This window comes from Saimiri boliviensis, chromosome 2, assembly GCF_048565385.1.
Source record: "Saimiri boliviensis isolate mSaiBol1 chromosome 2, mSaiBol1.pri, whole genome shotgun sequence".
NCBI lineage: Eukaryota > Metazoa > Chordata > Mammalia > Primates > Cebidae > Saimiri > Saimiri boliviensis.
Window position 1 is genome coordinate 88,085,973 of NC_133450.1, and position 14,292 is coordinate 88,100,264.

A 14,292-nucleotide genomic window follows, 5' to 3' on the forward strand; every position below is an offset into this window, starting at 1 on the left:
GGCAAGCTCAGCCTTCCAGTTTCAAGTGATTCTCCTGCCTCAGTCTCCCGAGCAGCTGGGATTATCGGCATGCAACCATGCCTGGTTAAGTTTTGTATTTTTTTTAGTAGAGATGGAGTTTCACCTCTTTGGCCAGGCTGGTCTCGAATTCCTGATCTCAGGTGATCCACCCGCCTCGGCCTCTGAAATTGCTGGGATTACAGGTGTGAGCCACAGCACCTAGCCTCTTTATTTTATTCCATCATTTGAAACTGGCTGATGTTTTAAGTTCTTCTTTAAAGCGCAACTCTTATTAAGCAGAGTTTTGGGGAGGCAATATAAATGACACTGGAAACTAAAATCTCAACTAGAATAAAGTAATTGAAGAAATGAGAAAAAACAAAGAGATGAGGTTCTTGGATATCAGAGGTTGAAGAGACTTCTAAGTATTTCAAAGCTCTATCTAAGCAAGTTGGTTTTTAGGTAGGAAATACTAATGAGGGATGTACTTTTACCTAATTAGTTTAAATAGCACCATTTACAACATTTTCAAATTGGTGCCTCAACATCCCTAAAGTTCCCTTACTCAACAATACCAATCCCTCTCCATTTTCCTCATTTACTCAGTGCCTATTTATTGAGTTTCCATAGGATAAAATGTTTTGTAGAAACAGAGATGAATAGGACATGACTCCAAGGAGCATACATTTTACTTAGAGATTTAAACCATGTGTACTAAACTACTACATATAATTATCAGGGGCAATATAAACATTCACTGAAAATTTTAAAATTTTAATGAGTTTGACACAATCAGAAATATGAGGCTTCTATTTAGATATTCTCTAGGGTGTGACTATTGATATATTTCAATAATGAATTTTCTCCTTTATGTCTTGAAATTTATAAATTTCACCTCAGTCAAGTGAATTACAATGTCCTTACCAAGCTGTCTTGTTCAAGAATTAAACTGGTATCCAAAATTTCCCTAGGCTATTCTTACTTAAGAGATATCGGCCATCAACAATTTATAAGTGCTGTAAGCTGAAAAAGAAATACAAAGTGGTATGGGTTCACAGAGTAGGAAGTGAAAGAAATGAGGTAGTTCTAAAATATATCAAAGAAAAAGCAAGGAAGAATTAAAGAAATAAACTCTTGAAAATATAATCTATAGGACTGATACTGTATGTATTCAGGATGTTCAAGCTTATGGCTATTAAATTTATTAGTTAACATATATGAGGCAAGAAAAATTAGCAGATAAAGTAAAATCTTTTAATTCACAGGATGTTAGCATTTATCTAGAAGGAGACAATCAAAATACAAAATGCTGGCATTCCTTGAGTTTCTCTTGTAAGGAGCACTAAAACCAAATGGTTTTAGTTTATAAATAAGGGATTTAGAGATAAGGGCTACTTCACCTGTATAAACCTTATGAAACCATAAAACAAAATTTTGACTGGAGTTTGGACTGTAAACCATCAAGTGAGGTCATGTGTGGAATTTTCCACTTGTGGTATCATGTTGGTTTTAATTCAAAACCATTTGGTTTCTAAAATTTTGAGTTTGAATCAATGATAAAAATTAAATTATGTGAATGAGAAGTTTAATAATTTAGGAATTTAATAATTTATTTGTAATCCTCCTTCTATTTAACAAAACAAAAAAATGTTATCAAGCACAAGGTCCACTGAGTTTACTGGATTTGAGTGGACAAAGTGTACATCCTGGATCTGGATGAGTTAGTCTGAGAGTTTGTCACAGTAGTCAAACCTTCACACTGCTGTTACTAGCATTGTGAAAAGGTTGGATACTTTTTGAAATCCAGTAATTCTTTGATATGATACAGCAGTCAGGAAGTATTCCACAAGGATCAATATTAGAACATCACTAGTCTGGATTCACCTGATCCCTATCTCAAAACATACCGATTTCAAAGTTGTCAGTGATGATTCTTACTAGGCAATGGGTTAGATAACAAGAGACAGAGACACCAAAACCTTTTTTTTAAAATGTATACTATGAAAAATATATACAACAGAAAAAACCCTCAAGAAAAATTAAAGGAAACACATTTTAATATTACATACTCAATTATAATATAGACGATTCTACTTACCAGAATTCAGTACTGATACACACAAAATAAATGCAAACAAATTTGAAAGAGAATTTCAAATGTAGAAAATTATTGAAAGAAAGAATTACTCAAATTGCAGCAATACATTTTTTTTCCTGAGGAAAATACTTACATCAAACAGCAAAGAAACAAAAGGGAGAAAAAGAAAGAAGAGACTTGGTCGTCTAACAATCCTGGAAAGACCTTAAATATGTGTGAAATGCCATCTTTCACAAGTTCTACTTGGACTTCTAAAGTAGGCCAAAAAGAGCCCCAAAGGAGGAGAGAAAAGAGCTCGAGCTTACATGTAATAATGAAAATCCAAATTCCCAGAGAAAACAGGAATATATGTGCCAATCTAGATGTAATAGATGATGATGCAGTTTTTTAATAAGGTTTATACAGGTGGAGTATCCCTTATCTATAATGCTTGGCACCAGAAGCGTTTCAGATTTTGGATTTTTTTCTGGATTTTGAAATACTTACATATACAAAATGAGGTATTTTGGGGACAGGACTCAAGTCTAAACACAAATTTCATTTATGTTTCCCATACACCATATGCATACAGCCTGAGGGTAATCTTATACAATAGATTAAATAATTTTATGCATCAAACAAAATTTTGACTGGAGTTTGGACTGTGACCCATTCATTATATGAGGTCACATGTGCAATTTTCCACTTGTGGTGTCATACTGGAGCTCAAAAGCTTTTGAACTTTGGAGCATTCTGGATTTTGGATTGGAGCTGCTCCATCTGTACATTCCATGCATAAATGTTACTAGTATTTATGGCTACTTTATATAAACACTTAACTTGATCTCAGCATTTTAGTTAAAAAAAAAAAAAAAAAAACTCAACCTGAAGATACTATGAGTGCTCAACATTTTAAACTTTATAGTAATGGCATGTCAAATATTTGTTGATTATTTATGTGATCACAATCTAACTCTTAGGTAACAACTTACTCTTCTGATTTTCTTCCGTTTTTTAGAACGTGGTCTTGTCTCTATCCTCTGGACACTGCAGCGCACGAGTAACAACAGGTCTTGCAGGCTAAATAACTTATAAACAAAATTTCCCTCCTGAGGAGCTAGGTATTCCGACGTATCTTCAACATAGTCCTGAAGTTCATACGGTAATCCTTTAAAAATAATGTTTCTCATTTTTAAAATACATTATCTCTTTACCCATTATAATCGAGGAAACAACAATTCAATTAACTATTTTTAAACTTCTATCATCTTTAAATATCTACTTCTCTGCCTAATGGACCCTCACACTATTGCCATTTCTGTTTACTCTTACTGGAACTGCAGTAAGAGCTGAAATCCATGCTTGAAGGTTCTTCTCCTTTTAACCTTCACTAACTCTAGGCAAAGTATAAATTCATGAGACACCACACCATATGAGAAAAAAAAAAAAAAAGTTTAAAAAGTAATGTTATTCCTAACCAGGCAGAGCTGAGGAGCAGATTTCATAAAACTGCGTCCAACATCAAGTATAAATAAATTTTAAATCAATCAAATATTTACGATTGTTCTGGATGCACTTACCCTTCATCAGTTTGACAAACTATATGACCTATAGCTTAGCATTCATTGTTCATGTTAGATAAACACAAGTTACAAGGCCCATACACTTTTGTGTACACAACAGAGAGTACAATTTGGAAGCAGAAATACTGATCAATAGATTGAAAAAATGAAATATCAATGACTGTGTGACAATTACAAAACAGGTTATAACAAAGTAAAAGAATGAGGGAAGAAAGAAGAAAAAAGAACAAGTAAAACAGTGTAAGCTCTTTGTAAATATTACTTACGTCCTTTTGGCTTCTGAAATGCAGGCCATCCAGGTTTCGGCCAACTAGAGGCGTCTGAAGGAACAGACAATTGCGCAGAAACAGAAGGCTGTTTAGAATTTTCTAAATTCATTAAGGGCAATTCGCGTACTCTCCTGGAAATTGGCTTTAAGAGCTCATCCTGCATTTTTAAAATCTCACCAACTGGATCAAATTTTTTATATACTCGTTTGATAGGTTTTTTTAAAACACATGACTCTTCAGGACTACAAGCAGTATTTGTCTGGTTTCCTACAGAAGCCAGTCCTGAGGAAGAATTTGGACTAGCTGGTTTAGAACTTAAGTTAGAACCCACAACAGCTGTCTTTCCATCACTATTATTTTTACACTCTGTATCAATGATTAAACACTCCTCATCTGTATCACTGCTGCAGAGATCTGTATCTTCAGTTTCAGCTGCTTCGGATCTAACTGCTTTTTCCTTTGAGGTATCTAGGTTTTCCAGAACACTGGGTCTTTCACCATCAGCATGTACCGTATCTACAGTCGTAACATTTTTATTAGAAGTTTCAATTTCCTGAGAATTTTCTAACTGTAAGGTATCAGATGTTTTCAAGTCCCTATCTTGCATCAAAGACTTGTCAGAATTTGATACCTTTTCACCATGTGATTCAAATCCCTGATTATCTTTATTTTTGCACTCTCCAGGGCCACCATCCACACCAGTGACAAGCTGTTTCTCCTTTTGCAACTGTTCCATCAGAATCTGAGATAAACTTTTAGAATTAGCAGAAATGTCTGATGCACTTGGGGCCACAGGTGTAGTTGCTGCTTTGGGGGCTGTAGGAGCATCTGTTATGTTAGGTACTGTGGAAGTACTTGCTGGACTTGGTGACTTTGATGCTTTAGTGGTGGTTACTCCAAAAGTTTCAAGTTCTGTGACATCATCATCAAAATCCAGATACGAGTTTTCAAGAGTCTCAATTTTTCGGCACTCATTGACTTCACAGGAGATCTTAAGTAAATAAATGGGTAAAGTATTAGTAAAAATTTCAAGCCAAGCTACCTATCTCTTAATATGCCTAACCCTCTCACACATACTTCATGTTCTTTTAAAAGAGAAAGGAAAATCTAATGGTTGTAATAGATTCTTGCTTAAGATGACAACAACCTACTACCCACTATTTAACCTTACCTTCCCACTGAAATGTTCGTGATGCCGGGCACAGTGGCCACGCCTGTAATCCCAGCACTTTGGGAGGCTGAGGTAGGCGAATCACAAGGTCAGGAGTTCGAGACCAGCCTGGACAACATGGTGAAACTGCATCTCTACTAAAAATACAAAAAAATTAGCCAGGCATGGTGGTGGGCGCCTGTAATCCCAACTGCTTGGGAGGCTGAGGCAGGAGAATCACTTGAACCTGGGAGGCAGAGGCTGCAGTCAGCTGAGACCGTGCCACTGCATTCCAGCCCAGGCCAAAGGGCAAGACTCCATCTCAAAAAAAAAAAAAAAAAAGTTTGTGGTTAAAGGCAAATTTGCCAAGTTGTAATAGCACAGGAAATGAAATATTTACAAACTACCACATTTCAAGAGGAATTTCAACTAGTCAAAAAATGGACAAGACCACAAAGAAGAAATGTAGGGCCAAACAAGGAGGCAGATTTTCATTTATGTCTACTCTGTAGACTCTGCAGAGACACCTGGTCTTAGCTGACCAGGAGGAAAGCCCCTCTGCCACTGTGAAGATGCTGCTTTCTAATGCGGTCGGAGAAGTGTTACCAGCTTCTGGTGCACCCTTAATATCAACCAGTCACTTTCATTCCACAACTACTCAGGGAAAACAACTCTCAGCAATAAAGATGGGGCAGAAATGGACACAAGATGATTTACTGTATTCGGAGACATCAAGTCATAAATGTTATTTTTCATGTACTGTTTTGGTAATGGAAACTACACACAGTTTTAATTTATTCAGGAATACACTTTCTCCTCCACAAGGAGATAAGCACCAGAAGATCTCTCTTCAATTTGACAGAGCACTTTAAATACCATTGAAATTTGCTAATTGGTTATGTACATCCACTAGCCTTACAGTTCAGGATTTAAGAGAAAGATTCCAACGGTCATCAGGTAGTAAGAAAGATCAACTCATCTAAGTTACTTAACCTCTCTGAACCTCAACCGACTCATCTCTAAAACAGGTAAAGTAGGGCATCTTCTTGGATTTGTTCTAAAGATTAAATGAGAAATTATACATGGAAAATCTCTTGGCATTGTGCCTGGCACTTAATAAGTAGCCTCTCCATGAACGGTGGCTAGTGAATGGTAATTCCTACTAAAAAGACTACGAAATTTGGTAAAAAAGAAAAATTAAACTATATGCTGCTTACATGAGGCATTCCTAAACAAAAAGGTTAAAAACAAAACAACAAGAGATGCCATCAAGATACAAAAAGAGGAAGAAAAGCAATATGTTAGACAAAGAAGAATTCAAGGCAAAAAGTTAGATAGATAAGGGAGAAATGCTAGTTTGAAAACAGAGAAAATCCATGATAAATAGATAATGGTCATGAAATGTGACATGTCAAGTAATGATGTCAAAATACACAGTCAAACTGAAAAATAAAAGAAAAATTTCACAGAAACACAATCATACTTGGTCAATGATATACTATCTCTAAGTAAAAAATAAAAAGGAATACAGAAGGTATGAATAATATTAAAAAATGTGAATATATATATAAAAGATTGAAAATAAATACATAAATAGACTATAAACTTTTTCTCTTCCCAAGAATCCAAAGGGCATTTCAAAAAACCGACTATAATATACAAAGAAAATGTCAATACAGACCAAAGCAGAATCTCATCAAGTCTTACTCTATGTTCAGAAGAACTAAAATCAGAGATCATTTAAAAAATTTAAACAAACAATAAGCTCAAGCACTTGGAAATTTAAAAACATTCCAAACTGTTGGACTACAGAAATCAAAATAATTACAGAATACAAAGCAACAAAAATTAAACTAATAGACATTAAGAAGTATAATAATTTGAAGTTAAAAAATGCATTATCTTCCTGTAAGGATTATTTTCACTTGCTTTTGCTAGGTGTTTGGAGACACTGGCAATCCAGAAAAGGCATTTTACTCTAAGGTCAGGGCCCAAAAACTCAGGCCACAATCTCAGAGAAAGCTGTTTTACTTCTGGTTCACCCTGACTCCTGAGGTGCAGCACCTTTGGGGTCTCGGCCCTCAGTGGAAAACTGATTCCTTTTATCCCTCAGTACTGTGATGCTGCCAAAAGCACAGTTCATTTTCTTACTTACCTCTTCAGAACTGGCAAATACAATCCAACACAAAAATGACCCTAAGTAACAGGCTGACCTTATGGGATTCCTGTCTCTTCAGCAACTCATCCCTACAATTCCTCACTATCTTGTTAGCTTTTTGATGCTTTTAAGAAAAACATTTAAACATTTGTCCAGCTTTTTTAGTTGTCATCAATAAAAGGAGGGTCCAAATTACCTGGCTTACCCATTACTGAAAGAAGTCATTGTCAATTTTTATCCCTCTTAACCTATCTCATGTTTCTTTACAGCCACTTGTTACTGCCTGATATTCACCTCAATATAAGTTTTAGGCAGATTTTTAAAAGTAAAATGTATAAGAAGCAAACATAAGTTAAAAGTGCCTTATGACATCTATATCATAAAAATATTAAAAGGCAAATGGCAAAGAGAAAACCATAAATATAAAAAACAAAAGGCTAACATCCTTAAAACTATATGAGCTCTTAAGTGTAAGAAAAGCATTTTTATATTTTATTTTAAAATTTTTGTTTGCTTTCTCATTTTACTCAAGTCTCTGTTCACATTTCCTGTCCTCAGAAAAGCCTTCTTGATCATGAATATAAAATGACTCCTTCCCCACCCATCTCTCTATTTCCCCTTAACCTACTCTATTTTTCTCCATAGAATTTACCATTACCTGCTTTTTTTCCTGTATCTGGGCCCTCTGCCACTAATGTAAGCTCTGAGAGAAAACAGGTTTTGTTTTTATCCACTGCCTCTTCCTCCCTGCATGGAATAGTATCTGCTCATTAAAAACTTATGGAATGAATGAATCAAGTTTTCTATAAACAATGTATTTTAAAATCATGGAAAAAATACTTTAAAACACAGAATAATAAAAGCTAATATTTACAGAATGCCAAGTGTTACTCTAAATGTTTTACATGTATGAATTCATTTAAACCTAAACAATCCTTTGAGGTAGTATCATGATGCCCATTTTACAGATAAGCAAACTAGACACAGAGATATTATGTAATCTACTCAAGGTCACATAACTACTAAGTATACCGAAGATTAACAATCTGGTCAAATACCTTCTGTACCAATCGAATTAAACTCATCTGTTCCTTTTCACACTTAAAAACTCTTGGATATGGGTTGGGTGCAGTGGCTTATCCCTGTAATCCCAGTGCTTTGGGTGGCTGAGGCAGGTGGATAACCTGAGGTCAGGCGTTTGAGACCAGCCTGGCCAACATGGGAAAATCTTGCCTCTACTAAAAATACAAAAAGTTATTTGGGTGTGGTGGTGCACAGCTATAATCTCAGCTACTCAAGAGTCTTAGGCAGGAGCATCACTTGAACCCAGGAGGCGGAGGTTGCAGTGAGCAGAGATCACGCCACGGCACTCCAGCCTGGGTGACAGAGAGAGGCTCCATCTCAAAAAAATAAAATTCCTGAATACAAATGAGACCAATGAAACAAAACCTCATATTCACTACCATCACTGACTGTTCACTACATACATTACTAAAAACTGTGCTCAGCCTTTAACCTGAAATATCAAACTTAAAACCCTCATGATAATCTTGTCAAGTAGGTTATTACTACTTTTCATGTATGAGAAGAGAAAACTGAGGCTGAGGGAGATTAAGTTAGTTGCCTAAAATCTAGCTAGACTTGAAATTCAATTTAAGTTGGAATCTAAAGCCTGCATTTTTAGCTACTAGGTTTAGGGATTTGCAGTAAAACTTTATGCTTCAAAAGGATAAACAAGTACATTCCCCTAAGGAAAAAAAAAGCATTACATACATCCATTTCAGCTATAAACTCTTCGGGTTTGTCCATGAAGACTGCAGAGACTGGAACAGATGTGTTTTTGGACATCATAAATTTTAATGGAACCTCATGAAAAATATGATTTCTCTCTCTCAAAGTCATTTTCTTCTGGGGAAGTGGTGAATTAATATATATTACTTTAACTGGTTTTGAACCTTAAAACCAAAGAAAAGAGGTAATTAGTATCTAATAGTGATATATTTTTTTTAAAAAACAGAATGTATAACATTAGGATCACCAAAGAGACACCAGAAGAATGGCAGCATATGTCCCATATATTTGCTACCCTTAGATTAGAAGACATTAAAGACCTTTCCAAATCTAAGGGCAAGAAAATTCAACTGGCAGGAGAAAAACATCTTTCTAACAATGTTTTTTACTGTTACATTCTTACTGTCATCATTGCTCAGCTCTTACAGGAACTTGCAAAGTGATGAAATATTCACCACAGAGTATATATTACATTTAATTCTAATTTGTAGTTTTGTTTCATTAGACATAGTCTTTCATTTACTGCATTTATAGTATAGTAATACTATACTATATATATATAGTATAGTATTGTGACATATAATAATATTAATTCTGGAAGATATTTAAAAATAAAATATGAATCAAAACAGTAGGGAAAAGCCGGGCGCGGTGGCTCAAGCCTGTAATCCCAGCACTTTGGGAGGCCAAGGCGGGTGGATCATGAGGTCAAGAGATTGAGACCATCCTGGTCAACATGGTGAAACACCGTCTCTACTAAAAATATAAAACATTAGCTGGGCATGGTGGCGCGTGCCTGTAATCTCAGCTACTCAGGAGGTTGAGGGAGGAGAACTGCCTGAACCCAGGAGGCGGAGGTTGCGGTGAGCCGAGATCGCACTATTGCACTCCAGCCTGGGTAACAAGGGTGAAACTCCGTCTCCAAACAAACAAACAAACAGACCAACAAAAAAACAAGTAGGGAAAATAATTTTTTGAATACAGGAATATGCCAATATTAATTTTGTTGTCAAAAGACAGACAACAACATTATTGCTTATATTTACACATTTACTGTAACTTCAAATTCCAATAGACAAGTTAGTAAGTCATGGAAACTCATCCATTTGAGGTTGTCTGCTGAAGAAATACATTCATTTCAGCAAAAGAAAAACCTGACCATTTCATGAATTTCTTGACGACTCTACGTCATCACTTTATCTCTCTCACCCTTAAACAATGATTATAGGTGTTATGGATCTAATTAATTCATTTAGTAGTGCTCAACCTATACTAACTTTATACATGAAAAAGTTTTACTGAATGTAAATGTCAAACTTATATCCTCCTTAAATCAGCACTTTGATACTTCATAAATGATCCCCTATATTTACACAGCTGTAATCAAACAGTTCTAACCTTTTTTTAAAAATTTTACTTTACGTTCTGGGATACACGTGCAAAATGTGCAGGTTCGTTACATAGGTGTACATGTATCATAGTGGTTTACTGCATATGTTAACCCGTCATCTAGGTTTTAAGCCTTGCGTGTATTAGGTATTTGTCCTAATGTTCTCCCTCCCCTTGCTCCGACCCCGCAACAGGCTCCCATGTGTGTTGTTTCCCTCCATGTGTTATCACTGTTCAACTTCCATTTGTGAGCGAGAACATGCCGTCCAACCACTCTTCTTTGAAAGCAGTATTTGACATAGTAAATCACAAACCTGCAACAGGTATTACTTGAATAAACACTGGAATTTCCCACTGTTCCTTGTATGTCGGTCCATGATTATTTAATAAGGTAAATAAGGATTGACTAGTTATAGCTATCTGAGGATGGTATCTTGAAACAAGCTTCTCCGCATTTGGATCTTTACTAATATCCTGAAAAACAACAAGTAATTTGTTACTTGGTTATGCTTACTGAAACTTTCTTTAATAAAGTAAAAGACAAAGAAAGTCAGAAATGGTACTTTAGGACAATCAGGTTAGATGAATTTTGTGAGATATAAAAGATCATTTAGGAAGATCCAATGTTGCCTTGGTACTTACATAATGCATAGCTTCAGCTGTTTGTTCTGGCGTTTCAATGGTAGCTGTATCATCTTTTGAGAGCTGCAACTTCATAGGCATTGAGGGAAATACTGTTTTCACATATTTTACACTGCCCTAAATGTGAATAAAATAATTAATCATTTTACTGCAAAAATCCTGATGTATTTTTTCTAAGAAAAGTATCTTTCATCATATGAAATTTATCATTCTACTAAATGTAAAGATCAGATTTAGAAACTTTATGCCAAGATATTCATGTTTTTGCTTGACAACCACTAGTTTTTTGTTTTGTTTTGTTTTGTTTTTGAGACTAAGACTTGCTCTGTCATAGAGGCTGGAGTGTAGTGGTGTGATCGCAGATCACTATAACCTCTGCCTCTTAGATTCAAGCAATCCTCTCACCTTAGCCTCCCGAATAGCTGGGATAACAGGTGTGTACCAGCACACCCAGCTAATTGTTGTATTTTTTTTTTTTTTTTGAGACGGAGTTTCGCTCTTGTTACCCAGGCTGGAGTGCAATGGTGCGATCTCGGCTCACCGCAACCTCAACCTCCTGGGCTCAGGCAATTCTCCTGCCTCAGCCTCCTAAGTAGCTGGGATTACAGGCACGTGCCACCACGCCCAGCTAGTTTTTTGTATTTTTAGTAGAGACGGGGTTTCACTATGTTGACCAGGATGGTCTCGATCTCTCGACCTCGTGATCCACCCGCCTCGGCCTCCCAAAGTGCTGGGATTACAGGCTTGAGCCACCGCGCCCGGCCTAATTGTTGTATTTTTAGTAGAAATGGGGTTTTGCCATGTTGGTCAGGTTGGTCTCAAACACCTGATTTCAAGTGATCTGTCTGCCTTGGCCTCCCAAAGTGCTGGTTCTGTCCGTGAGTCACCATGTCAGGACAGTTTCATAGAATTTTTCCAGTCACTTTAAAGTGTATCCTCTTCTTTTAGGAGATATAAATCATAACGGGGGACAACAGAAACTCCAAAATACCCTCTCCACACACTTATTTCTAATATGTTTGTGAATAAAACCCCATTTAAAAAAGGGGGCTTCCTGCTTGTATTCAGGGGCATTCAGACGGGTGATAAGAAAAGAGTATCAAGGAACAAAGTTAGTAGTGGAATTATTAAAAATATCAATATTTTGTATCCATAAAATAAAAACAAAGGGACAAAGATTTGTATTACACATTTAAAAACTTACCTAATAATTGCTTAAAGTTTAAATATAGTATCTATGTAAAATATACGTGAGCTGGGCACAGTTGCTCACTCCTGTAATCCCAGCACTTTGGGAAGCTGAGGCAGGTGGATCACCTGAGGTCAGGAGTTCGAGACCAGCCTGGCCAACACGGTAAAATCCTCGTTTCTACTAAAAATACGAAAATTAGCCGGGCATGGTGGTGGGTGCCTGTAATCTCAGCTACTCAGGAGGCTGAGGCAGGAGAATCACTTGAACTTGGGAGGCTGAAGTTGCAGTGAACTGAAATTATACCATTGTACTCCAGGCGACCAGAGCTAGACTTTGTATTTAAAAAAAAAAAAAAAAAAAAATACAGACATACACACACATGATATTTCAGACCAAAAAAAAAAAAAAAAAAAAAAAAAAAAAGCTTGTATCTTCAGGTAATAAACCTTACCAATGCAAGAAGAGTTTTTTCTAACTTTAATCCCATCTCTACTCTGAATGGGAAGAATCCCATTAAGCTGGTGACCTCATGCAGAGTATAGAATTCTGGATACTTTTTCACTTGTTCAATGCAAGCTCTTAAAATTTTCTGGGAAAGAGAAATTAAGAAAAATTCATTTGTACTGTATTTCTCTAACAATGCAAAAAGGAAATTTTTAATTACGTGTGACTATCTAATTGTTCATTGTAAAAAGTAGCCTGATTTCATTAATCAAGCTTCTAAGATTACATACATTGTATATTCTTTGTTTTCATAATTTATTTTTAACCCAGATACTTAAAATACTGATATTTAATAATACTAAAATTAGCGGTCTCATTAAAATTTAAAAACAGAGAAGACACATATTTTCCATGCTATTTAAGAACTGTTAAAGAAAGCCATATGAAAATTTCAACATGCTTTACTGCAATAAAAGCAGTTATATGAATAATTAGAAATTAAGTAGTATACTCTAAAAACATTCCCAAGCACAATGAATTAATGAAGTAGTTATCTTACAGGTCACTTTAATCTATATTCTAAAAAAAATCAAACGAGAAATGTTCTAACTAATTCAAATGATGGAGTGCTTATTATTTTCTCCAAACTGTTTTCAAAATATTAATAACATCAGGAAATGCAATCAGTAAATAAATAAAATTCACAGCTTCTTGTGAGAAGAGTATGTGCCACTTGTGATAATATATAAACAATTCAGAGATGCTTAGCTGTTGAAGGTGGGGAGAGCTGTTCATGATTAAAATACAGATACATTATCTTCTAAGATACATTTTTTCTTCTGTCAATGAACTTTATCTTAAAGTCTCAGAATGTATTTTACATCAAAAAAGCTCTCAGCATCTCTATACACTAGCTTTATCATATATCTATATCCCCTCTCCCTTAACATGTTTGTAAAATGTGTCAAGTTACAAATCAGTAACTTTACTCCAGTGTATCTTTTCATCTACAGTTTCAGAATCCCTTCTCCCCTTTTCTAATCCCCACTCCCACTCGCTGCTATCTTTCACATTTTCTCTCTCCATCTATGCTTTTCAAGGCAGACCTTGATATTTAATTCACAGTATCATTTGCAACTAATGCAGATGTGGACTAATATGGAAAAGTTTTTAAATTTATCAGTCTACTGCAAACTCGTATCTACAAAATATCTTTGCTCCTTATTTGTACTATTAGTCAACTTTCACTTCTAACATTCCCTTCCTATGGTAATTATTACAAGAACTTGAATAGGTAAAGGAAGGCAATACATAAGAACTATGGGAAATAGAAACTATTCTGGTCACATCATTTTCACATCATTCCTGGTGTAACTGTGAGGATGTTACAGTGTTTTAAACTGAATTTCACTTAATTCGCTAACTACATCAAGAGAATCAAAGGAAAATCGACAGTTTTATACCTGTACTCTGATACATTATACAATTATCAAAAGTATTTTGCAATTGGTAGGTATTCAATTAACTAAAGGATAATTACTTAGCTTATGTAGTACAAAAATGTTTTACACTAATAATTTATTTTTCTTTGAAAAAT

General features: G+C 35.4%; 1 protein-coding gene across 3 annotated transcripts in view; it reads right to left on the minus strand.

Moving 5' to 3' along the window:
• ICE2 (interactor of little elongation complex ELL subunit 2) overlaps positions 1-14,292 on the minus strand; it is a 56,397-nt gene that overhangs the window by 20,793 nt on the left and 21,312 nt on the right. For all 3 annotated transcript variants that reach the window (XM_010339625.3, XM_010339626.3, XM_074393849.1), the window contains 6 exons: positions 12,703-12,840; positions 11,060-11,176; positions 10,732-10,891; positions 9,011-9,192; positions 3,927-4,920; positions 3,070-3,245 (listed from right to left, as the gene is read on the minus strand). In XM_010339625.3, coding sequence (XP_010337927.1) covers positions 3,070-3,245; positions 3,927-4,920; positions 9,011-9,192; positions 10,732-10,891; positions 11,060-11,176; positions 12,703-12,840 — 1,767 coding nt within the window. The remainder of the gene's footprint in view (positions 1-3,069; positions 3,246-3,926; positions 4,921-9,010; positions 9,193-10,731; positions 10,892-11,059; positions 11,177-12,702; positions 12,841-14,292) is intronic.